Source organism: Crinia signifera, chromosome 5, assembly GCF_055691185.1.
Source record: "Crinia signifera chromosome 5, ASM5569118v1, whole genome shotgun sequence".
Lineage (NCBI taxonomy): Eukaryota > Metazoa > Chordata > Amphibia > Anura > Myobatrachidae > Crinia > Crinia signifera.
In genome coordinates, this window is record NC_139221.1 from 43,052,765 (window position 1) to 43,080,678 (window position 27,914).

The following is a 27,914-nucleotide window of genomic DNA, read 5'->3' on the forward strand; positions in this document are numbered from 1 at the left end:
GAAGCCTATGGGGTTCTTTTTATTTTCTGACAATTAAGCAGATCATAAAAAGCCAGTTTACATTTTTTTTTTCTCCGAAAAACAAACCAGGATTGCGATTTTAAACATTTTTTTTTTTATTTACATGATCATCATTGGCTCGTATTAAAGTAGCATTCATTCTAATACATGTTCGGTTACTCACCCTCGTATCAAATGTATTTTACCATAAAGAAGTATCCCGTCTTCCCTTAGGAAAAAATATTCATAAATAACGCAAATCGCATATTCTGATAGAGAATATAAACAGTCTTCTCTCACATTTAAAGAATACATAAAATAGGAAATCATCTGGATACTATACTTGTAACATGTAATATTAGCATTAAAAACATATGGCTTAATCTGACAGATTCTAGTCTTTACATATTGAGGTTATCTAATGCAGTTTACAGCAAGTGAAATGCGAGTGGTTGCAGTCCCTCTGGAAATAAACAAAGCTTGCATAAAGTCTGGCCTGCCCCTTATATAAATATAAATCATGTGTGTGTTTTACATTCAGAAAGAGAAACCAGTACACTAACAAACAAGGACAACAATCAGACAATTGGATAAAATGTGAATTGTGCATTCATAGCCCTAAATCAATATCCAAAATGGTATTTTTATGCTGAACTACTTACGAATGAAACATAAAAAGACAGAGGGATACAGAACTTTCACTGCTAGATCTCTAAAACATTGTTTAGTACAAGTCCAACAGCAGAGCAGTGTAGTAGTAGAAGTGACAATTATAACATTCAAGGATATCCAGTGAGAATTATGTGGACTGACCTAAAAACAAACCATAGCAGTTAGTCACGTAGGGCTAAAGGCTTAACTTCGGCTCCAATGGCTGATTAATGAAGGCCTATTAAGCCGCAGAATTGTATTACATCTATTTAAGCAGGAAATGGAAACACGCACGCTAAGGATAGTTTCCCTGCAGACTGTAAGCGCTCTGGAATATAGTATAGAGTGACCGTTACTTTCTGGGGAAAGAAAACTGATATATTAACCTTTCCTTTGGAGACGGTGTGATTAGCAGGCCACAGAGAGCATTAATTAGGTAAATAATGAAGCACAGGCTGATAAACACAGCTGCGACATAGTGGAAACTCCATGCAAACAACGGTAATGAGGAATTCAGCACTTAGTGGTCCTTCTGCATCTTAACCATTTTGATACCTTAAGCAGTGTACACACGGCTGCGATAGGGGCTGATATCGCTGGCGACCATATTGCCAGTGATGGGAGTGTGCCCCGGTGATAAATCGCTGGGTGCGCGCTCCCGTTTTCAGCCCCATTCTAAATCGCTGGTCGCAGGAGCTTGCTCCTGCGACCAGCTGATTACCTCTGCGGCACCGCCGGCAGAGGTTCCCTTTCATCAGCAACCATCTCTGGTCACTGATGAAAAGGAGATACTGAGCAATATATCTCCCCCCGTGTGTACGCACCTTTAAATGAAAAAATATATGTAAAAACCACTACAGATGATTAGTTGAGGTTCTCCTCCTGGACAATATGATTAAAGAGAACTGCAACAACATATTGTACATATGTAGTACCGGACCTCATATGTAGGCTATATTAATATTGTCATCAGTCCATACAGAGACGGCTGAAGGAAGCCAGGGAATGTCCGACAGAAAATATGGCCTTTTCCATAAACTGTGAATAGTTGCACATAACTTTAGTGTAGAAAGTTATGAAATTGACCGAGTGCACAATAATATGTACTGCATTTACTGTACAGAACAACGATCAATGCTATGCGTCAGCAAGGTCTCCGCCATGGACAAGAGGCCTCTACCAAGTCCTTGCAATGCTATGAATAATATAGCAACCAGACCGCTACATGTATAAATGTATAAGTTCTATGGTCTTTTAAACACCCATTACCTTAGACCAAACACAAAATGAACAAACTCCTTAATAATTGCGTACATTATTATGGTCATTGCAGTTTCTGAATTGAGAAGGTTCCTCAGATAAGAACTGTAAAAGGAGCGTAGTGACTGATGCTGGTGTCTTCTTCCAGAAAGAATGCTCAAGTGTCAATTAGCTGGGAGGCAGCTGCTTTTCGATAAAGTGCTTTACATCGGTCATTTCCTAAGAAGAAAAACATAAAACTTAATTGACACAAAAAAAGAAACAAAATGTGCCATGTTTAAATAAAGATTAATAAGTGTAATGTTTGGGCTATGGAAAGGGTAGGAGAGGGGAGTGCTGGCGCTAGCCTGCTATATTTGAATGTGTTTTTTTTTTTTTTTATAAATACTGTGGGACCTTGTGTATATATCGGTGTATTCAGCCTTGAAAAGCGATAAAGTGGAGAGTGATACAAGTACCAACCAACCAGCTCCTAACTGATAAATTACCAGCCAATCAGCTCAATACTGCTGTGTTTGATATGCGGATATCATACATAGATTTATTTCTTAAGACCACATCATTTATTCACGCAGTACCTTTTACTCAAAGGTGTTCCCTTTATTAATCACCGCAAGTAATTTCCTTCCTGAGCTATATACTAGTCTGTAGTACACTTAAGCTGGGTACACACCTAAAGATGTATCTGTCCAATCTATCTGGTGGGAACAAAAATCTGGTTATGTATGGGAACAAGTGAGAATCAAACATTAACTCTGCATACTGGAGAGCAGACAATAGTCATTCAGGCAAATGGGTAAAGTTGTTTGATTTAACAAATGTAGCCCAAAAAAAAAACATTTTTATTAATTTACCAGTGTTTGGGAGCAAATGGTTTACTGTCGTTTGCTCTAATATCCTGTACACCTGGTGCGATTCTGTCTAGCTTTCCATTTAATTTTGACTATATAGTCAAAGTCAAATAGACAAACAGTATTCAGACGCATTAGATGCAGATTTCATCCCGATATACAGCCCTGTGGCATCGAAATCGAATGGAAAAATAGACTGTGCGGGCAAGACGATATAGTACAGATCTGTACTATATAGTCACAATCAAATGTGTTTTACTTGCCATGCGATTCAATCCCGATCAAATAATGTGTGTACACCCCCTTAATACATTACCCACCAGACAGATTGAACAGACAAATCTTTAGTTGTGTACTCAGCTTTAGATTGAGACAGCGTGCTATAAACTCATTTTAAAAAAGGACGGTGGATACGTTGTGACCAGAACATTACTAAGAAGTCCAACACTCCTACCTCAATAGGTGAGTCTACTATAAATATTTAATATACAAAGAAGAGGGAGAATGCCTGTTGGGTGGATGGGGTGCAGCTGGTCCACAGCTGCCTGGATAATCTGCTACATCCCTCTCCCTGTAATAGCCATGTAGTCTACTGTTACATCACATGACCACTCCCATATTACGCCAAGTGTACTTGATTAACATTCCTGGGGTGCTTCATGTATTGTGTAGCACTCATTGGGATGCTCTCTGTATTGTGTGGGGGTTACTGGAATACTCTGTGTATTGACTGCCAGTAGGAAGCTCTCAATTTTGGGGATATAAAAAAATAAATAAAAAAGCATAGTCCTTTATTCATTTCTGTGTTGGCCCCACTTATAGGAGGTAATTTTAAGACTATTTTACAGGACTGCTTAACCCCTTCAGTGGTGTTTGTTTTTTTTGGGGAGGGGGGGGGGGGGGGGAGCGCTCCCCACTGGGTGAGTTTTTTATGGGGAGCGCTCCCATAAAAAAAACACACCACTGCCTTCCTGGGTCCTGGCAGTGCCGCTGAACTGTCAATAAGCGGCTGCCCGGACCTGCGCACCCGCACCCCGTCCCTATCCCCGGCAGCCGGCTTGTCATAAGCCAGGGACTTCAATAGAAAACCCGGAGGGGAGGAGGAGGCGCGGCGTAGGGGAGGGAGCCGGGCAGCGCCGAAGCTGTCTGAGTCCAGTGATTGAACTCAGTAGCGCTGCACCGCTTTAAACAGTGGCAATCCCGAGAATTTTCTGGGCTTGCCAGACAGGACACTGAGGCATAGCCTGGAAAATTCTCACGTTTGCCACTGAAGGGGTTAAGTACCCAATCTGAAAAGAAAACTTTAGGCAATTAAAAATGTGATTGCTTCCGTGGAGGCACTCATGGGTAAGAAGGAGTATATTTACAACATCTAGACTATTCTTCTTGAACAGCAAGTGCATTATAAAGAACATAAAGGTTTATTGATATATTTATCCCTATTAGGAGCACTTGTTCCACCTTTAGCCTGTACTAAATACCCAAACTGCCTGTGATGAGGCCACAGCTAGGCAAGGACTAGAAACTCCAGAAGAAGAAAAGAATGGAGGGAACATAGTAATTAATATTTATAAACATATATTTAAAGTACTTTGGATCTCAGAACTCAAAATAATAGGCATAAAACCAAATGTAAGACATTAATGTAATGGACAAGTGTGTTTTAGAGAACCTTCACGTAGAACAGCTCACCTGGTTGCATGAGCTGTGAGCCAAACCTGGATACGTTTTGAAACTGATGTTTGCCGGATTAATTAATGATTTCAGCGCCTGTGACGTTACAGACCCATACAGGAAAGGGACGAGTGTATCACTTTCTCCGTGGCACTGGAGGACAGACACATCTTTATTGGCACTATTAGCAGCAGCCTGCAGAAAAAAAAAAAAGAAGAACACAAATAAATACATGAAAACCCAACCTATTATACCCCTTTCACACTGCACTTGTTAAACGGTATATTACCATTTTTTTCCCCATTTCAAAACGTTTAAGACCGCAGTGGGAAAGCTCTAGAGTTGATTTACCAGTTAAAGCTAACCGGTATTTCAAAACATTTAAAAAAGCAGAGTCCTACACGTTTCAAAGCCGTTTTTTATGCAGTGAGAACTCTGAAACGGTATTTAGTAAAAACAACAGATTACAGACCTGTGATAGGCTGTCCCCTGCAATCTGCCTTGAAACGTGTTCAGGGGATTAAACGGGTTGACTGATGTGAATGGTTCTTAAACGGTATTTAAAACGGTAATCTACTGCAATGTGAAGGCTCAGACTCGTTTTAAATACCGTTTAAAAATACAGTTTTTTTAAACGTTTTGGCAGTGTGAAAGCGGTATTATATAATTAGATTACATTACAAACATATATTTAAAGTACTTTAGATCTCAGAACTCAAAATAATAGGCATAAAACCAAATGTAAGACATTTGCAGGCTGTTCCATTCAGCCAGTATATGCACACAGTACCCAGCTAGTGATGAATTACCTGGGGAAAGGAAGATCTTAGTGGAAGCCAACAGCTCAGAGCGAGAACACCTGCTAATTTCTGGCTTGTTGTGAGAGCAGTGTACAGTGACAGGGCTCCTCCCTAGCGAAAAAAAAGCAGTTTTCAATATGGACAAGAAATATACAAAGCAAAAAAATAAATAAAGTTAAGGTGTCTAGACAATACAGCGATATTTGAGTAGATTTTACCGCAAATCGTTCGTAATCTTGAACTATCGCGATCTGATGCACACTGCCACGGACCTTTAGCTGCATCTTCTGATCTTCCCTGCTGCAGGCAAGATCATAGGACGAGGATATAGATCTGCAGGACTCGGGTATTTAAGACACTCAAGCGATCGGTTATTGGGGTGCTCGAGTGTTCGGGCTCCCAGGCGATCATCAGGGGGAGCAGTTGTTGGGCTGGTGTGCGGCGAAAGGTACTCCTTGCACAAAATATTTTTTTCCAGAACGGACGGGGAGTTCGCGAAAAATCTTATCTTTTACACATTTGTCTAGTGTGTGGGCACTTTTATTCTTGAAAGCCAATACTAGACAAAAACAAATCTGATCCTTATCTCTCTGAATTGCTACCAGTAATGTTCCGCTCACTGTTACTGTGGGATAACTGTGAGGATTACGTGTTCAGCCTACTTGTGTGAAACTATGGATCAGCCTCTAAACCTGTAACACTAATTGCTAGCCACATAGAGGCCAATCTGCTATCAAAGAGATCAATATTCAATTTGGCCATACACATAATTGGCTAGATCAGACTGGATCTGGAAATGAGTACATGAGTTTAGCAGATGGCCTGCCTTGCCCTGCACCCACTGTGATAGCACTTGTCTTCTGACTGGTTTTACCAATAACTTCAATAATGAGCTGATTATCAGGCTCACTCTAGACAAACTTGCTGTAAAAATCATTTCAATTGCCCACTATCACTTCACTATCTACAAACGCAGAACCTGTCATCTTCCGGCCATATTTGCAGGTGTGCCTGATCCGGAGCTAGATCTTTATTTTGTACATAGTTTGGGGCCTCGCACAAACCCAGAGTTCCAGAACACCACCAGATATTGCAATTACCCAGTGGTTTCCAAACTGTGCGCCTAGGCTCCCAGGGGTGCCTCAGGACAAATTCAAATTATATATGGCCAATGTATTAAGGAAAATCAGTGCTTGTGGCTTCCAATTATAAAATATGTGGATAAACAGAAGTGAATCATGTTCCTCGCCACATAACTGGACCTAAGGGTGACATAAGCGCAACTTATTTAATTATATATTTTTTTCTGAAGTTCTAGGGATCCAACTTGTGCCATGAAAAAAATTCTGATGCTCTAGGGTGCCGGGATTCAAAAACGTTTGGGAACCTCTGCAATTGCTGATTGTTCTATAAACACAACGCTGCGCTATACAATACCAAATGTACATCATATTACAATTAGACAAATGTATACTTTTAAGATGTTAACAGCACACCATGACCTATATATTGCAGTGGAATCTTTGGTAAATGGTAACCAACCTACAGTATGTGTACTATAGCATTAAAGAGGTTAATCTGATGGCTTATTCTTTGCTTATTCACTGCGGACTTACCTGAGAAAATCCTCCCAAAATAATTCTATTTGAGGGTATCCCATTCTTTACTTCTTGGTCTATTAATGCTTTAACTGGAAAGAAGATTATCAATGGTCACCATCTACTATAATGTAATTATGAAACAGTTCTGTTGCTAATTGCATCACATTTGAATAACACAATGGGGCACATTTATTATGCCTGATGAAGTGAGGAGGTGGCCAGTGATAAAGTATGTCAATCGCCTCCTAACTGTCAATTTACAGGCAAGGTTGGGGAAAATGACAGTTAGGGGCCAATTGGCGTAAGGTGCCCATACACGGTACAATTCTTGTATACAATTTGGACTAGATTGCATTGCATAAGTTTTGCAATGCAATGAGATGAGATCTAGTACAACAAGTATGTGCAGCACATACTTTTTGATCTGTGTGATGAGATGTGGTTGCGGGAGCACGCATCTTATCGCACCCAGCAATTGTACCGTGTATGGGCACCGTTACAATTTACAGAACATAGGGGCAGATGTATTAAGCCTTAACAAGAGATAAATCCAAGGGTGATAAGGAGAGATAAACGTCCAGCCAATCAGCTCCTTACTGACTTTTTTCAAACCCAGCCTGTAACATGGCAGTTAGGATGTGATTGGGTGGACGTTTATCTCTCCTTATCACCCTTGGATTTGTTAAAGCTTAATACATCTGTCCCATAGGAACTAAAAATGTGTAACAGAATCCTGCATAGCTAACTGCAGTTATGTTTATTATAAGGTATTCTGTGCAACCGATGACATGTGTCTTTTAAGACCGCAATAGGAAAGATCTTAAAATGGGATGCCCATAAAACAGGTTAGTTCAGTTAAATGTTACCTTCATCCTTAATATATTTACACAAGTGGTCACGATCAGCATTGAAACGCCGGCAAATTTTGCTACCATGTCTCTTATTTGAGTGCCACAGTCATGGGTTTGTACGTTTCTTGTATTGGATATACTGTATACAGTATACTGAATGGCACGATATAAGGAATTTGGTACTTACCGGTAATTCCCTTTCTCCGAGGCAGCAGGGGACACTGCAGTCTACACGTGTGGGATAGTGTGGGTGCATTGGAGGAGTCAGCACTTTAAGAAATTTGAATACAGCTGGCTCCTCCCCCCGCTATCCCCCAGCAGACTCCAGTCTTAGAAACTGTGACCGAGAGAGGATAGGGGCCAGGGCTCGATCCCTGGAACAGAGGAGACACTTCGCAGAAGAGAAAAGATTAGCAAGAATAACTCATAACAAGAACTCACAACTTGCAATCGGCAAACATTCAATGTTAAAGTAAAACAACTTGTAAGATGGCAGGAATAAAGCGCTGGGAGGGCATGCAGTGTCCCCTGCTGCCTCGGAGAAAGGGAATTACCGGTAAGTACCAAATTCCTTATTTCTCCTCCCAGCAGCAGGGGACACTGCAGTCTACACGTGTGGGATAGTACCAAAGCACTAAACCCGGGAGGGAGAGCGCTGAGAATCCTGCAAAACAGCTCTGCCGAATGATGCCTCCTCACTGGCAAAGCTGTCAAACTTATAGAACTTGGCGAAGGTGCTAGCACCCACCCAAGTGGCCGCCCTACAAACCTGTGTGAGCGAAACACCTCTGGCCGCAGCCCACGAAGTGCTTACGGCCCTTGTTGAATGGGCGGAAATCCCTAAAGGAAGGACTTGGTTAGCCCTAGCGTAGGCCTCCTTGATTGTGAGGCACAACCACCTAGCCAGCGTCTGCTTGGACGCCGGCCAACCCTTCTTTCCTGCTCCATACAACACGAAAAGACTATCCGTCTTTCTCCACGATGCCGTTCTGGAAACGTAGATACGCAGAGCGCGCACCACGTCCAAGGACTTCATATCTCGTGAAAGGCCTGGAACCACAATAGGCTGGTTCACGTGGAACGCCGAAACCACCTTCGGAAGGAAACCCTGGCGAGTCCTGAGTTCCGCCCTGTCCTTGTGGAAAACCAGAAAACGGGGAACGACAGGAAAGAGCCCCAAGCTCCGACACCCTGCGGGCCGAAGCCAGCGCCATCAACATGACCGTCTTCCACGTCAAGAACCTTAGATCCACCGAATCTAAGGGCTCAAAAGTATCAGATCTTAGGAATTTCAGAACCAACTCCAAATCCCATGGCTCTGAAGGCGGAACGAAGGGAGACTGTATACGAACAACCCCTTTTAAGAAGGTCTGTACCTCCGGAATTAGAGCCAGCCTTCTGTGAAAAAACACCGATAGGGCAGACACCTGGACCTTCAAAGACGCCAGTCTGAGACCCTTCTCTAAACCCGATTGTAAGAACTCCAACAAACGGGAAAGATGAAACACTGCCCTTGGTACTGATCTAGCTTCGCACCAGGCTATGTAGGATTTCCAAATCCTGTGATAATGAGAAGCGGTCACCTCCTTCCTAGCCTTCAGCATAGTTGGAACTACAGACTGCGGTATTCCACGTCTCCTTAACAAGTCGGCTTCAACAGCCACGCCGTTAAATGTAGAGACTCTAAGCCGGGGTAGATGAATGGTCCTTGTTGTAGAAGATCCTGTCTGAGTGGGAGACGCCACTGCACATCCGCTTGAAGAAGCTTGAGGTCCGAATACCAGGCCCGTCTCGGCCAGTCCGGGGCAATCAGAATTACTGAAGCGGACCCTCTTTTTATGCGCTTGAGCACTCTTGCTATGAGTGGAAACGGCGGAAACGCATATATCAGCTGGAAATCCCATGGGATGGAGAATGCATCCCCCGCCAGAGCTTCCGGATCCCGAGACCTGGCACAATACCGAGGTACCTTCCGATTCAACCTGGAGGCCATCAAATCCATCTGAGGCATGCCCCACCGGACCGTCAACTGATGAAAAACCTCCGGATGAAGGGCCCCGGGTGGAAGTCCTGTCTGCTCAGATAATCCGCCTGCCAATTCTCCACGCCCGGCAGAAACACCGCAGAGAATCGGGGGACAAACGCCTCGGCCCATTCCAAGATAGGACGCACCTCGCGCATGGCCGCACGACTTTTGGTTCCTCCCTGTCGATTTATGTATGCGACCGCAGTCGCATTGTCCGACTGGACTCTTACCGGACGTCCCCTGAGCAAGTTGTGTGCCTGACCCAAAGCCAACCTGATTGCTCTTAATTCCAGGACATTTATCGGAAGACTTGCCTCCTGGGCCGACCACCGCCCCTGAAAAGTCTGGTTGAGAACAAAAGCTCCCCAGCCCCTGAGGCTGGCGTCGGTGGTCAGTATCGTCCAACTGCATGGACTGAAACTCCGGCCCTGGAGTAAATTGGGAGTGTGAAGCCACCATTGAAGTGACTGACGAGCTGCTCTTGACAGGGTAATCTTCCCGTGTATCTGTAGATGCGACCCTGACCACTGTGACAGTAGGTTCCATTGGAACGTTCTGGTATGAAATCTGCCGTACGAGATGGCCTCGAAAGAGGCTACCATCATCCCAGCATCTTGGTGCACAACAGGATCGAAACTCTGCCGGGAGCTAGGACCTGTCGTACCTTTGACTGCAGCGCCGCGATCTTGTCCATTGGAAGAAATACCGCCTCCTGCGCCGTATCCAGAATAAGGCCCAGAAATTGAAGCCTCTGTGTTGGATTGAGCTGAGATTTGCCGAAGTTCAAGATCCAACCATTTTGGACCAGAAAAGAACATGTGGCCAGAGCGTCTGCTATCAATTTGTCCTGAGAAGAAGCCTTTATCAAGAGATCGTCCAGGTACGGGATGATCGTTATCCCCTGTAACCTGAGTACCGCCACCATGCAGGCCATGATCTTGGTAAAGACCCTGGGAGCGGACGACAGGCCGAAGGGCAGAGCCCTGAACTGGAAATGAGAAGCCTGCATTGCGAACCTTAGAAACCTCTGGTTAGGTTCCCAAATAGGGACGTGCAAATAGGCGTCCTTTATGTCTAGCGACATAAGATATTCTCCCGGTTCCAGTGATGCAATCACGGACCGTATGGACTCCATCTTGAACCTGTTGTAACAGATGTATTGATTTAAATCCTTGAGGTTTAGGATAGGCCTTACGGAGCCGTCCGGTTTGGGGACTACGAACACATTGGAGTAAAACCCCTGTCCCCTCTGATGTTCTGGCACCGGTATTATTACAGAAGCGTCCAAAAGCTTTTGAACGGAATCCTGTAAGGCCTTTCTTGTCTGATCCAGCTTTGTAAGGCCCATTGGAAAGAATCTTACTGGAGGTGGTGCTGAAAATTGAAGTCTGTATCCCTGTGTAATAATTTGCAAGACCCACTCGTCCCTGCAGTGAGTCTTCCAAACCTGAGGGAACAACAACAGACGAGCGCCCACCCTGGACTCTCCCACTAGAGCCGGAAGACCGTCATGCCACGGTCTTGTCGGAAGCCTTGGGCTCCTGGCGACGTGCTGGGGCAGCAGCGGCCGCTGCTGTTCCCGCCCCTCTACCTCTGCGACCTCTAAAGGCCGTAAAACCTCCTCTGGGCCTGCCTCTAAAGGCCGAGGAGCCTCGAAAGGACCGAAAGGACTGAGTGAGGGACCGCCTCTTAGGTGGAGGAGCGGCTGTAGGTAAGAATGTAGACATACCCCCCGTGGCCTGGGAGATAAGTTTATCGAGCTCTGGCCCGAAAAGCATATCCCCTGTGAACGGCAAGGCTTCAACGGCTTTTTTAATTTCAGCCTCAGCCTGCCATGACCTCAACCAGACCGACCGTCTGGCCACCACAGCTGACGCAGAAATTCTGGCTCCTAGAGTCAAAATGTCTGCCGCTGCCTCACCTATGTAAGTTGAAGCATCCCTGATGCCTTCCGCCATAGGCAACAAATCTGCCACAGGCATATTTTGCTCCAGACCAGCCACAAGCTCAGCAGCCCATTGCTCCATAGCCCTGGCCACCCAAGCAGAGGCCAAAGCAGGACGCAAAAGGACCCCTGCCGTGGAATAAATGGTCTTTAGTGAGCAATCTAAACGCCTATCCTGCGCCTCTTTCAAAGAGGCCACCCCGGGGAAAGGCAGAGTGGCTCGCTTAGATAGCCTGGATAGCGAGATATCCGGAGTGGGAGGAGTCTCCCACTTGGCCCTGGATTCAGGAGAGAAAGGATATAGTGTCCTTAGGCGAGCTGACACCTGGAATTTCCTATCCGGACATTTCCATATAGAGAGGAGAGTCTAATTCCTCCGAATCCGGAAAACACAACTCCTGTCTTTGAGAGCGTCCAAAAATGGACACCTGGGGAGTAACCTCAGGCTGCTCTAATTTCAGAGTGGACCTAACAGCTCTAATAAGCCCCTCCACACCCTGTGATTCATCCTCCCCTACATCCAAGGGTTGGATATCCTCCACAGGGGGAAGAACCTCTCCTTCCTCTATAATATAATCCTCATGGTCTGAATCATCAGCCAAAAACAGAGAGGGCATAGCCTTTCTTTTAATTACAGCAGCAGCCGAAGGTCTCTTAGCAGGACCTGCCATAGACTGAGTTAAAGAGTCCACTGACTGAATTAAGGATTGAGCCCAAGCAGGCTCTGCAGAGGTCAATCTAGAAAGCTGAGTCTGAAACACCTCTCTATCCTTCCTAGAGGCAGCCATTTCAGCATTCAGATTAGACAGCAATGATTGCAGCACCTCTGAGGAAACAGCAGCTGCCTGCACAGGTGCTGCAGGAGCAGCAGTAATTTGAGAAGCCTTATAGCAACTCTCACAGAGGGAACACCCTCTAACATGTTGTGTGTATTGCTGCTTACAGCTCTTGCAGGAATAAACCTTCAAAGCAGCCTTAGATGAAGTTGCTTTTCCTGCCATCCTGCCCAGTAAATGTAACAATACTGACAGACACACAACACCAGTCACACAAGAAACACCCCAAAATACAGCCCAACAGCAGGGAAATACCCAGTAAAGTAGCCCTGAAGTCTGGCAAGTTACAGGGGAAGAGGAGCCAATTAATAACCCCCGATTCTTGTGTGTGTAATGTACCCCTTAAGACTTACAGTGTCCCTGTAGTCCGCTGGGGAGCGCTGAGCTGCACAGGTAACAGAGGTCCCGTTTTGTACAGCAAACTGCAGAGAGAGAGAGCACCGCAAAAGCCACCTCACAGCTCAAAAGCTCAAAGAGAAGAGAGAGAAGCAAGCTCCGCCCTCCTCTCTTACGCTGAGGTGCGAAATCCAAGCCCGCCCCAAACAGCCGACATACTGGAGGGTGCGCTGACGTCACCACCGCGACTCAGCTCTCTCTCTGCCACCGACCATCGCGCTTAATGGCCGCCCCCTGTCTGGCGCACAGCGCCCTTACTTGTCACCGGCATCCCTGGAGTTCGGGGGAGATAGCCCAGGACCCGCGACGCACACCGCATGCAGCTGCGGGCGGGTCCCCGGAACGGAGGCTCCGGTGGCTGGACAGTGGAGGGAGGCTGCATACAGGCCCGACCATGTCCCTCCAGGGTCCCACGTCGCAGACAGGCATTCCCAGCCTGTCTGTGTCCAAGTATAAATAAAAAATAAATAAAAAGGAAACAAAAATCCTAGTCTCCTTAGGAGACATAGCCCGGGAGTCCGACTCCTCCGGGCACTTTTTCTAAGACTGGAGTCTGCTGGGGGATAGCGGGGGGAGGAGCCAGCTGTATTCAAATTTCTTAAAGTGCCGACTCCTCCAATGCACCCACACTATCCCACACGTGTAGACTGCAGTGTCCCCTGCTGCTGGGAGGAGAAATACCCATTTAAAGGATTTTGCTTTATTTGTTGCGGTGTCACTTTGGAGAGATAAAAGGGACAGTAAAGGCGCTTCCAACATCCTAATGTCCTTGTAAAAATGTCTTTATCAAGTACACCATCGGTGGGCTGTTCCATTGAATAAACACACTCCCCAACTGTTTGGTGGCAGCTGTTTTTTTCTCCTTTACGAATGTCTTTGTGTTGTTGCTAATGTAAATTACTAGAAAAATGGTGAGAAAACGCACTCTTTACTATAATAGACCAATACAGGAAGACTATAATATGCGAATCGGAAGGGGATTATATTAATGCTCATCAACAAGCTCTTTACATAACCAGAAGGATCATCTGTCCAGGCCGTGTTAGAATCCACAGACTGTCTGGAATCTCTGTCTGATCAAATCCTGTCTCTATAGTCTTTGCACTACATCAGCACGTTCTCCGTTTCACTCTTCTTAATGTCAGAACATTTTTGAATTGTTTTTATTTGGTTTGTTTTCATTAAAACGCCATAAAGTTATTATACTACATGGTTGACTACTGAGACAGATTCCAGACAGTCTGGATTGACACGGGCCGGACACATGATCCCCCAGGTTATGTAAAGACCCTGTTGAGATTATATACTAGTAAGCCCGCTCGAAGCAAAAGCTACCTTCTGTGTTTGTGTATGTGTGAGAAAGATGTAGTTTCACTCTCTGCCAGAAGATGGCAGTGTTTTAAAGACTCGTAGACACTAGACATCCATACATCCTAAGCTGATATACATGGGAGTATACAATAATAAAGGAAAGACCACATACTATTCTCTGAAGCTTGCTTGATGCCAGTATCATCCTCCTGAGCATCTGGTGACAATCCAATTATGTCAAACCTAAACATAATAAACACAGGTCATTAAGAAAATGCCCCAGGTACTAATCGTATTTGTATAGGATACACGATTTGGTCATCACAAGTTCCTAATACAATTGCAAACAACACAAGTAAATGCAACATTAATGTTGCCATGCAGAGCTATGCTACTCATAAAGCCTTAAGGAACCATGAGTCCTATGTCATGTTGTTTCCAGACAACGCTAAGCCTGCTTTGCCCTGTGGACACAATGAATTTTTAATCACATTGTGATTTAAAAATTAATTAGAAAGAAGCAGATATATTTAAAGTCTCTTGGCAGGATTGCAGCAGGGAAGAAAGCTGGCAGGGAGAGTTCTAGCAACCTGTGATATTAAATTAATGTCTTCTAATGACAACATAAACGTCTGCCCTTCCTTAAGCCAAAGTAATGCTACAAGCACAGTAAAACAGAATGGAATAAAATGGGAGATGGAGTTTTTGTTCTGACCCATGAGGGGTTGGGATCATTTGGTCTACAGCATGATTGTCGACAGTCATTGGGTCGACATGGGTCTGGGTCGACAGTTCATTAGTTCGACAGTCATAAGGTCGACATGGGGTTTTTCACTTTTTTTTACCTGAATGTCAACACAGTCGACATGGACACAGTTTCAAGTGCACCGCATCCCCTTGCATCGCTCACAATGCGTTGGGCACGGTGCCTCGCTGCACTCGGCACACTATTTTATTCTCCCACCACGCCCTAGTGGATGGTAGGGCATGAAATACCGCCTGTCGGCACATGTCAACTCAAAGAACAGTGAAAAACCCCATGTCGACCTTTTGGCTGTCGACCTAAACATTGTCAAACTAATGACCTGTCGACCCAGACCCATGTCGACCTAATGACTGTCAACCCTCATGCTGTAGACCAAATGACCATATCCCCCCATGAGATAGATACCCAAAAGAGAAGGCCCCCATACATAAATTAGACCGCTTTACCTTGAGCTCCCCCAGAGGGCTCTCATCGGACTTGGCTCTTGACGTGCCATTTTTTACATGCAATAATTGCTTGCCATCTATGTAAAAGGACTCCCGGTGAAATTTCAAGGTAAATTGGATACGATACATAAGATTTATCTTATGTGCAGCACGTCTGACCACCGACTCGCATGCTACCACACATCGGGTCAGAGAACATGTAAGATACAAGCGATTTGGCCTGATTTCACAGCCCGATCCGTCGGAACCAGATGAAATTGGGCCAAAATCGCAATAGGGTTTGGGGACCTTAATCCTTTTAGTTTGTAGAATGAAATATGTTTTTATTTTTTGAAACACAATGACAGACATTTCTTAAAGGAGTCATTTAAGCACGATAAACAATGATTACAAAAGTGTAGCAATAATTTTTTTTTTCTATATTAAAAAAAAAGTTTAATATATTTGTCTATGACAGATGTGTTGCAATTGTTTATCTTTATAACCTATAATCAGTTACTGGGAGAGTTCAGCTACAATTAAGAGTGGCAGAGTAATATGTAGAAATGTTTTATTGGCTGTACTAGGAACACTAGATGCATTTCATGTGTGAGGAGAGGGTTATACAGATGGTTCCACAGGTCACTGTAAATTATGTGCAGTTCCAACAAGGCATAGTTTCTACGTAATGAAATGGACCAGCAAGTCATAACACTAGTGTTGGCTTTACAGGACCTGGTATGGAGGCCCCTATGTCCTACTGTAACTCTGTCCTGGACTTCTGGGACCGCCCATGGCTTTCTAGTATTCAGCATAGCTAAACTGCCTAGATTGTGCTAATCAATCAATACAACAGAAGGGCCTAATTTAGAGGTGGATACAAGGCCAAGTCGAGAGATTTTTTTTTTTTTTTTTTTGTACTGTGCCTGCACCAGAGTTGTAGGTACCTGTAGTAAGCATTTGTGGGCGGTAGCTGGGATTAGAGCCTCAGATACAGGCATGCTCCTCCCATTTCATGGGCGTGTCTGAGCCCACCACGGTTTATCTGTATGCAGATCTGCGGCACACAGGATCGCAGTAGCAACAGGATTTGCATCCAATCAGGCCCATTGTGTGATCTATTATGGTCAACATTAAGCCTTTGTCCATCCAGTGACATGGGCCTTAGCTCTACAATGCTCTCTATGCCCATCTAACTCAACAGCATCATCCTTGGCAAAGGCCCTAAGAGGCCGAAACGCGTTGGAACAGCAACATCCAGATTGACACATCCACGGCCAAGTCTCCTCCCCTCTGAGCTGAGCGCACGGACACCTGGCAACGTCATTCCGGGACAAGCGGCGCACAGCCAATCACCGCTACCTGAAAGTGACGCGCCAGCCGCACAGTCCGTGGAGCCGGGCAGAGGCGGACAGCACGTCCATCCCCAGCCGCACCATCTGTTGGATCCAGCAGCCACCAGGCTGGAGCATACAAGAACGTGGAACGCAATACACGGAGCGGCACACTGAGCTCCGTCACGCACCTTTGCCGCCGGCTGACTGGGTAAGTGGTAAGTGAGTGGGACACCGCTCACTGCCATCACACCCCCTCACCGCAATAACATTAACTCATACCGCACCTCAGGCTCCCGGAGGCTCCCACCACGTATTCCGCAGTGCATGGGACATAAACCTAGGAGGTTTATGGTAACAAAGGGATCCGCTGATTCCCTCATTCCCCACAGGGGCCCAGCACACCTTCCCACTCCACCATTACTTTGAGACATAAACTGCAGGAGGTTTATGGTAAAAAGGGGTCAGCTGACACCCTCATTCCCCACCAGGGCTCATTGTCATTGACTTATCACCACCAACTCTATTACAGAGTAACATTTGTGCCCAGGGCACCCACACCCCATTTTGTTTACCCCCACTTACTGTGAACACCTATTGTTGTTACAATAAACATATTTTCTTTACTTACTGCATATGCATCTTATATATACCACTACCAACACACACTAGGTGAGCGCTTAACTATCCTTCTTCTGTACTCAACAGCATCACCAACAAGTTTTTGATGCCCGATTTATCAGCATATAATTGAGCAAAGCTTTACTAGTTATACAGGTTGCCTGCAGGCTGGCTAGTTAGCATGACATTTATATTATTTGGGAGTACAGTGACATGGGTTATAAACTGCACATTTACTTATACTCTGATAATGGTGACAAGCCCACTCTAACCTGCATGAAGGCTCTGTATTACAGGAGTAAAGGCCCATACACACTAGAAGATATTGGTTACAATATCATTCAGAAAGGGCTTTCTGATCAATATTGTGACCAATATTGTCCAGTGTGTACGCTGTGTATCGTTAACGGCGCACGCTCCCGTGTGTCCTTAATGACCCCCTCCCTTGTTCAAGCATGTCCGGATGAGGGAGGACATACAGTAGTCAATGACGGCCATGCTGCAGCATGACCGTTGCCCCCCCTCCCCCCCACCTCGGTTTCCCCCCTCGTGTGTATGCACGAGTTTGAGAACCTGTTTTCTATACTACTCCATGCAGTCTTTAGCACTGACATTTTAATTGCCTCAAAAGTCTTTTGACCCTACAGTAAGTAAAACTTTGACTCCTCATTCGCCTTCATCCTATGCATTTACATAACTTGCAGCTATCAATTACATAGCATATTTAGGACAAACATCTCAAAACAGGACACTACAGATCACCTGGTCCATGTCTTTATTCCCTACGCTGACTAGTCCAACATTTTACTTTATTTTCCAATTGCATTTTATAGACAATTAAAAATTGTGCTTCTTGACTACTGATCTAGTAAATAAAAAAATAAAGTGGCTTTTTATGTATTTGTTCCTGGTAAACTACTTTACGAATTTATCAGCTGCTTCACTAATCCTAACACTGGGCAGAACAAAAAAATAAAATCTAATTTGCATATAAATGACCCCCGTCCCGTAAACAGAACTACCATCAGGGGAATACAGCAGGGAACTGCTTATTCAAAAATATTACCTGTGCTGCTGTACAAGGCAAGGTAGACTCCGCTCCGTCCACTCTCAAAGGGGCCCATTCATCAAGCAAAATTTGCCCCCAAAGAGAGCACTCTCAGCCAATCAGAGGCCGGCCAGTCATTTGACACATTATTTTCAAATTCTAATAGCCGATGCTGCCCGGTCACTGCTGGAGGTCGGACGTAATCGTAAATGCTGCACACCCTGATTTGGTACGGGACCGTGCATCGGATTGGATCAAATGTCACACACATGCGATTTTGGGCCGATTGCACTCGATTTATTGGACCCAAATGCCGAAATCGGGTGAAATTGGCCCAAAACCGCACAGTGTTCAGGCACCTTTAAAACCGGCTACACTGATGCGAGAACCAGTTTTGCAAGTACTTTATTAGCCAAGGCCATGCTAAGATCTTTGTTTACTGTTCTACATAAAGTGACTTTTGTGAGGTCGACTTTTACTCTTCAAAAGAAAAGAAAAAAATGGGGAGGAGGATGCATTTAATAACAAAAAAAGCTTTGTTACTGAGAAAAATTCTCCGTGTTTTATGGAGAATTTTTGCTTTTTTCGCCCTGGACGGAGCATTTTGCTCTCCAAAAGTGAACCACCCTATTCAATGTGAAATATTCGCCGTCTTTCTAAGTGATTTTCGCCGTCTCTCTCCGTGTAGAAATTCTCCATCTTTTGATGGAGAGCTGGAATGTGAACTTTTAATCTAAAAGGTTTTTTTTTTTTAATTTTGGTGTCAAAAAATCAGGGTTTTTTTCTGTGAAGGGGCATGTTATTTTTATTCATGTGCTTATAGCACATGAATATATATTTAATTAAAAAAAATATATATATTTTTTTTTTTTTTTTTTTACACAGTGCAGCCAGCAGGGGGCCGGAGCGCTCGAGCCGCTCATTAGATATTCATATATTCACTGCACCCGATGCACGTTCGGGTGCAGTGAATACTGGGTCCCCCGCTGGCTATAGGGGGGGGCAGCCTGTGCTGCCTGGGTCCCGGGGGACCCCCTACCCTCCACATATGTTCTGGGGCATCCAGGGAGACTTTAATCTCCCTGGATGCCACCGTCCCACGGCTCCCTGTCAGCTCCCTGCCGCGGACGCTCGTCCGCTGCAGGGGTTAAGACTCGCCGCGAGTGGCGGCGAGTCTTAAATACGTTGAATAGTGGGAGCAGGAGGCTCCGAAACACGGCGAGTGCATGGCGAGAGAAAAAATCTCTCGCCATGCACAGAGAATTTTCTACATTGAATACTGCCCTGAATGAAACAAAGTATAGCAAGCAGTTCATGGTTCCTTTAAAGAGGAGAATAGATTATTGATGCCTTGATGTTTTCAGGTAAACACACCACACATTACCTGTTCAGTAACCTACATCACACACACACTTCTTTGTCAGACAGATGTATTATGTATGAGAGGAACCAGAGTTCCAGCCAACCTAATACAGTGGCATATGGCAATACCTGCTAAGCTAGCCAAGGGAAAGGATCACTAATACTTGGCCTACATTTGCAAAGAGAAGCAGCACAACAAAGCTCTACTAATAAAGCTTTGAAACTGCAGCTAAACTGGCTGACATGCCATTAGTAAGGGACGGCAGAGCTCAAACAGCAAGCAAACATCTCATGTGCAGGCCAATACATCTGCCTGTGATGCAGCAGAACACCAGGCCACTGACATTTCATTACATTGCCAGTAAAACAGGGGCGGATATCTGAAGCCTGGTGATAAAGTGGAAGGGTGATAATGCACCAGCCAATCAGCTCCTAACTGTGTCAAGTTGCAGGGTGGGTTTGAAAATAGCAGGAGCTGATTGGCTGCTGTGTTTTCACCTTTATGACTTCATCAGGCTTACTAATTCTGCCCCACAGAGACAAATATCTATGTACAGGTCATTATTATGTCATAGAGATGCCCACAACAATTATCCCACCAGGGCTACCTATCAGTTAGTCCATCAGTAACACCTTGAAAACAAAATGTGACGATGTGCCAGCAGAACACAGGGTTACTTACCATGAAGGCATAGCCATGTTCATGTTCAGTGAAACTGGCATGATGGGCCTGAAATTAAAAATACACAATGAGTGACACTGGCCATAAAGGAAAATGGTGTGGCTACAAAATCATTCTCTGCTCTATTTTATACCAATGGTACAGTCAATCTAACGAATAATCCTTTTACCTAGGAATGGAAGAAACGCACCAAACTGAAGTTGTGAACATTGGTACCACAGCACATGCAGATCCTTTGGGGCTGAACCAATCAGGTGCGAGGTGGCTCTTGCAAGCCGTGCTCACAGTTAATTGGCCAATCCAAACTTACAATCTATCCCCTCAGACAATGTGTAGGTTGTTATGTGCGCAACCCCCTCGAGCAGGGGAAAAAATATTGGGAAATATTTATTTTGGGTAGAAATGCTGTGAGGAATCGGCCCGATTCAGCCCTAATCGCAGGTGCACCAATCTGCAAGGTGGGCGTTCAGATAAGAGGGCGCTAGAGTGAAAGGCCACCTTGCGGATTACTGTGCGAATGGCAGCCAAGCGAATATGTCCAAATCCTATCGTAACCGGCTCACCATCTAATGATTTTTACACTGGGCACAAGTTATCATAGACATAGGGGGGTGTGCAATGTGCCGCCGCTATTTCCGACGTGGGAAATAATCGCGGCTCCCTATTCAATGCTGTCATTAACAACAGCATTGATGCGGCAGAACGGGCCCGACTTCAGAAGCTGTCAGGCCCGTTCTGCCGATAACGGCCGTGGATTGTCATGATCCATACCGCAGATCGACAATCCAAGGCCGTTTTTTCTGGCACGCCTGCGTTTTTCTTAGCCTCCCTACTAAATGGCCGGTTTAAACCCCCAGACATCTACTTCCTGCTAATAACCTTGCAAATGGCGTACGTATAGTATTAGTTGCAGGATGGCCTCACGCATCCATACTCAAGCGCAGCATATCGGAAATCAACCGCCGTGTGAAGTTGCAGATATGCGATCAGATCAAAATTGGGCACACAGTGTAGAACCCATAGTACACCTGCTTCCAATGAATAATAATAATGCCTTGGAAGGGTTTTAGAAGTACATTTTGGTCAAAAAAGACATGTAATTTCCTGGGGATTTCCTTTAAAAAGCTCAAAATAGGTTAATGATGTGGAACGTGTATGTTGAGGTTTTGTATTGATGGCAAATATGAGTTTTCAGCCTGCAGACAGGAACTTAAGGTGCCCAAACACCAGGGCAATATACATGCGATTTTATGCGATTGCGGCGATCAACTGCATAAAAAGCATCCAAATCGCATGAATTTGACTTGGATCTCATGTGATAGATCTCATGCAATCCTGCTCAAGGGGGGAATAACAGACAATTTCTCCACACCGAGAATTGCCCCAGTGTATGGCCAGCTAGTATAATAATACTGGCATAATCATTTTACGGACATTTTTCGGTACTCCGAATTACTGTAAAGATTTGTTGTAAAACATTTTCTGGCTATTATTATTCCACCATTAATAATAATAATAATAATCATCCATATGACACTTAAGAACCTCCAATACTTGGCCAATAGCAGACTTCTATCTGGGTCTTGCTATGTCATTTGCCAGTTTTTCTCACGTTCAGAATAATTTCCCCAGCATCATATGTAGAAAAGCGTGCGACTTTGCCACACGTTCCATAAATTTGAATTTCTAATTGGATCTTCTATTTCTTGGTTGCGCACAGTCACATGGCACAAGCAAGTTCGATGATTACAGACCACTTCTGCAAACTCGCACGTACTTTGTATTGACCTCTGAACATTCTGTTATATGAAGACAATTGTCCGCAGTGGACCCACAGAGGACACTTACGCATGAGGACAGATGTACTTGATGTGTGGACTTCTTATGCTGGCCATTGCTTCTGCCCAGCCATGCCTGGGGAAGAAATTGCATGTTTAGTTTAATGCTTCAAAAAAAAAACCAAAAAAACATTAAATAATGACGAGGTGAAAGGTAAAGACGAAAATGACTTCCTGACATCATCTGTGCTGCCATTTACCAAAAATACATTTGTAGCAAAAATGTCATACGCATTACCAACTGTTTCTCAGACCAACGGAACAATGGTCTGACCACATTTATCAGATAATGTGACTCCAAGCTAAATTTAAATAAAGGGCTGGACGGTACGAGCTTGCGTAGAAGCTGCATAAAGGAGTTACCGTGCAGTACACATAGAACACTGGCTGAATGCATAATAAGTATACTGTCCTTAGTGCAATGTATGAACTGTTGTGTACTAAATGAGTCTTGGATCATCTTGGATGCAATTTACAAACCATGGAAATATGTTTCTGGAACATCATCCAACAATCCAGCATTGTTTTCCAGCCACACAAATACCGCAGCAACCAGACCCAAATTTGGCATTTAAAAAAAAATAATAATTAAAAATAGCCCAAGTAATCTGCTGTAACAGCAATCCGTGCATGAAGGGGCTTACTGCAGAATACATTACATGCCAGGATCGGTCTTCCCAGGTGGAATCAAAATCCAAGCAATGTAGTTCAACTTGTTTTCTGGGCCACACAAAATACAACTTTACAGAGCTACATGTGGAGGTTGTGTGAGAATTGTACAAATAGGTGAATTAATAAGTGGCGATTTCATCACCAACATCTCACCCAGCGTAGGGTTGACAAAGTTTAGATAGACATGCATTGTGTCGACCACAGAAAGTAGACACGGCTTAGGACGGATACATGAAATAGATTGACATGGCTAAAGTTGGAAGGTCGACACAGGCATTAGGTCGACAGTCCAAAGGTGGACATGAGTTTTTCATGTTTTTTTTTGTCCCGAATGAACACCTGGTCGACATGGACACCGTCAAAGTGTATTGCGTCCACTCGCCATGCTACGGACGCGCTATTCTATTCTCCCTCCATGCCCCGGTGGATGGTAGGGCATGAAATACCGCCTGTCGGCACACGTCGGCTCAAAAGAAACAGTGGAAAAAAACCTCATGTTGACCTTTGACTGTTGACCTAGCCATTGTTGACCCAATGCTTGTGTCCTTGTGACCTTCCAACCCTGTCAACCTATTTCATGTGTTGACCTAAACCATGTCAACTTTCAGCGGTCAACATAATGCATGTCGACATAATACCGTATACCCTTGGTATAGTGCTGCTCATCCTGACACAGTGCGGATGGTGTAATGGTTAGCATTACTGCCTCACAGCGCCGAGGTCATGGCTTCCATTCCCACCATGGCCCTAACTGTGCGGAGTTTGTATATTCTCCCCGTGCTTGAGTGGGTTTCCTCCGGGTACCTCCCACAATCCAAAAATATACTGGTAGGCGAATTGGCTTCCAACAAAATTAACCCTAGAATGTCTGTGCGTGTACATGTGGTAGGGAATATAGATTGTAAGCTCCACTGGGGCAGGGACTGATGTGAATGTTCAAATATTCTCTGTAAAGCGCTGCGGAATATGTATGCGCTATATAAGAAACTGGTAATAAATAAAAATCAATCAATCAAGAGGATCTCAGAGGATAAGTTTATTAGGCTGACTTAACCTCTGTACCTGTGCCTGAAGCCGGGATAGCCCATGGCAAGTCACAGGATATGTAGAGGTGGATATCTGCTCACACCCTACAGAGGTGTGATGAGATTTAGAACCCAGCATACTATTATTATTTATGAGTGCTCATTGAATGACAAGATCATTAAGCAACTGTGATATTCACTTTACTGTCTAATTTAGATGCTGGGACTGAGGAGATTTTGCAGGGAAAAGTCTATGTAACAAGACCTATAGTACGTGACGTGACTACCTGTAACACCAGATTTCACCTTTGTTTTGAGATAGTGATAGAGTGCCCCAATGTAAAATAATAAAATAAAGTTACAGTTATTTAACATTCATACCTACCCAGTATCTCCTAAACCATGAAGGAATATAACCTGAAACAAATAAAATTGTATTATAATAAGTCTTTAATACAGGAAAGTAAAAACATCTGGCAGGGGAGAGTCACCTGCACAACAGGTATCCTGAGATAGCGGTGTTACGAGGTTTTGAATCTTAACCAAAAACATATACATTATAAATATACGAGGGTCGCTTAGAGAAGTATGATAATGTGATACCTAGGAAGTTCCACTCTTTTACAAGACTTGGGCTTTGTATTCCCCATTCACCCTATTGTCCGGATTTGGTGCCCAATAGATCTGCTTGCTGGGCAGCGTGTGTTCGTAACCCAGCAAATAGGTTAACACCCCCACCCCACCCCCTGTGTTCACTCTGGCCCGCCCACCATTTTATGGGCATACCCCCCCCCCGCCCCCGTCTGTCATTCAGGCTGCGAGACCCTAGCCAAGGGAGAAATTGCCTAAAAGCGCTAGCAGCCGGCCCTGTGCGTGCGGATTACTGACAATACACATCGGCAGTCAGGCAACCATCATTTGAGGGGCTGAATTAGCCTCTTGGTCCCGAGTGATTTCTCCTGTTACCAAATTTGAGAATCTGTCTCCGTGGGAAGAAGATCTCACTGTATGAGCAGGTCATTGCTGCCGTCAACAAGTATTGTGCGCGCTTGGAAACACCATACTTTTAATACCATATTAAAAAAAAAATAGAAACTAGCTAGGCCACGTGTATCGCTGGACAGAGACTATGTAAAAAAAATATAAAGGCAATTTTTTCCCCCCAAAAAACCAGGATGGACTTTTTTGCCACTTATGAAGCATCCCTCGTACATCTCCTATCACGCCAGACAGCTCTGCCACTATCCTACAAAGCAATCATTTACTAACCTGCATACTTAACATATCTTACAATATTTGAATAAGATAAGAATATATGTTTAAAATAAGCCACAACTATGATTTGTCTGAGTAAAAACTCCCCAATGTTCTCTTATAAGTCCAGTGAGGTACATTCAATTTAAAAACATAGCAGATTTACAGTACTCCATCTTTGAATATGAAGTAACTCGTCATCGTGCAACATATTACATAACCTAACTAGATTTTTATATTTTTACCCTGAAATGAATATAGTTTGCTGGTCTATGTATTGTTCTCAAATTAAATATCTGAAAGTCTACATTTGACAGAAAAATAGATAGGTTAGATATCCAATTATGTCTATAACAATGAACTAGACTTCACACAACAGACTTACGCCCCATCCTGCAATTACAGCTTGTATAACCAAAAAGGTGCTCATATACGGTACAATTATTGTAAGAAATTTGGACTAGATCGCATCGGTTTTGCAATGCAATGAGATGAGATCTAGCCTAAAAAGTATGTTCAGCACATACTTTTTTTTAACTGTGTGATGAGATGTGTTATGGGAGCGGGCATCTCATCGCACCCAACAATTGTACCGTGTATGGGCACCTTAACCCGAACCGGATAGGGAAATCCATTATAGTCAATACTTTCCTATTTTATTAGAAATAGTCACATAGCAAACCAACAATTCTATGTGAAAGCTGCCTTAACACAAACAAGTCACTAATACAGAGGAACCCTCCATTCTCTAGGTCAGGGGTGGCCAAACCAGTCCTCGAGATGTACCAACGGTCCACGTTTTCCAGGTTACCTAGCTGGTGCACAGCTGCAGTCATTACTAACTGTCACATTTTAAAACCTGCTGCATTCATTCCTACTATAGATCCCCAGGTTGCCTGGAAAACATGCACCGTTGGTAGATCTTGAGGACAGGTTTGGCCACCCCTGCTCTAGGTAGACTGAACTCGCATTCCTGACAATGCAATGTAAAGTAAGTCATGTATCATCACAGTGACATGGCTGACTCCTAACAAATGAAGAGACTGCATTAAGCTTCACACTATGAAAGGTGTAAGTGGCAGGTCCAGGTATACGGAACATTCGGAAGCCAAATCGCATGCTTTTTTAGGGCTTGCGAGCCCGATGCGTGCTACCGTGTGAGCGCATATCAGCAGCCAGATAGAAAGGGCAGCCAAGACTATATAGTGCAGATCTGCACTATATAGTCTAAATTGTGCCCCTCTAGCATGCCGTGAGATGCGAATCCCGATGCGATCTGATTGCGTCGGGACTCGCATCTCACGGCAGTATCTGTCGTGTGTACACACCTTAAGTCTAATACATGAGTTTAAACAAGATATAAAACAAGTCACTGGATTAAACAGTGGTGAAATTGTGGTCTTGACAAATTTATGTTCATAGCCCTTCAAAGCAATATCAAATGTTTGTATAAGCAGATGAAAGGGAGACTGAAGAGTGACAGGTTGTGAAGGATGGAAATACAGTGGGAAAGAGGTCTTGGGATTGTGGAGATGAGGAAAATATGTGACTAGATCAAGGGGACAGAGCAATGCCAGGTAGTGAGGGAGGGACACAGGTGAGGGGAGTGGGGTAACAGGTAGTGGAACACAGGTGAGGAGAGCGGGGTGGCAGACAGGGGATGAGCACACAGGTGAGGAGAGCGGGGCGGCAGACAGGGGGTAAGAATACAGGTGAGGAGAGCGGGGCGGCAGACAGGGGGTAAGAATACAGGTGAGGAGAGCGGGGCGGCAGACAGGGGATGAGCACACAGGTGAGGAGAGCGGGGCGGCAGACAGGTGAGGAGAGCGGGGCGGCATACAGCGTGAGGAGAGCGGGGCGGCATACAGCGTGAGGAGAGCGGGGCGGCATACAGCGGGTAAGCACACAGGTGAGGAGAGCGGGGTGACATACAGGGGACGAGCACACAGGTGAGGAGAGCGGGGTGACATACAGGGGACGAGCAGTCGAGCACACAGGTGAGGAGAGCGGGTGGCATACACGGGACCAGCACACAGGTGAGAAGAGGGTGGCATACAGGGGATGGGGACACAGGTGAGAAGAGGGTGGCATACAGGGGATGAGGACACAGGTGAGGAGAGGGGTGGCATACAGGTGAGGGGATATGGGTGGCATACAGGGGGTGAGGACAGGTTAGTGGGGTGGCATATAAGTGGTAATGACACAGGTGAGTAGGGTAACATATGGGGGGTGAGGGTAGCAGGGTGGAGCACAGGTAATATATTTATAATGGGTTATTGGGGGGCATTACTCTCACTGTACAACAGAATGACTCACCGCGGCCGTAGCCTTGCGGGCGGCGGGCACTATGGCGGGCAGGGGTGCGGACATGTTGTTGCCGCACATACACCGGGTGTGCCAGGCAAGTCCTCGTGCTGCCGGGTGTCTATAGCCTCCCGAAAACGACCGCGCACCCCCTTATCCTTCAACAGCCCGGAGACGGAGCGAGCCGAGCAGCAGCTTCGCCGCGCGGAAGGGGGCGTAACGTCAGTGTCAGGATCTCAAGGCCAAACGCCCCCCTCCCGGTTTGCAGCCAACCACCTGCTGAGCCGGGACCCGCACTACGGAGAGTGGGCGTTGTCGCTGCGGGCTGGATGCCGTGGATTGGCAGAAGATTTGATTGTGGGCGGGGACTGAGTGGTTCGC

The 27,914-nt window shown here is 45.0% G+C and overlaps 1 protein-coding gene across 1 annotated transcript; it reads right to left on the reverse strand.

Moving 5' to 3' along the window:
• LYPLA1 (lysophospholipase 1) lies at positions 1–27,914 on the reverse strand. The gene is made up of 9 exons (XM_083187103.1): positions 27,546–27,914; positions 24,361–24,392; positions 22,289–22,354; positions 20,441–20,488; positions 14,375–14,445; positions 6,853–6,926; positions 5,246–5,347; positions 4,455–4,631; positions 1–2,130 (listed from the first exon to the last, which is right to left on the reverse strand). The coding sequence occupies exons 1-9, from the start codon at positions 27,612–27,614 to the stop codon at positions 2,080–2,082; spliced, it is 690 nt and encodes a 229-aa protein (XP_083043229.1). The 5' UTR covers positions 27,615–27,914; the 3' UTR covers positions 1–2,079.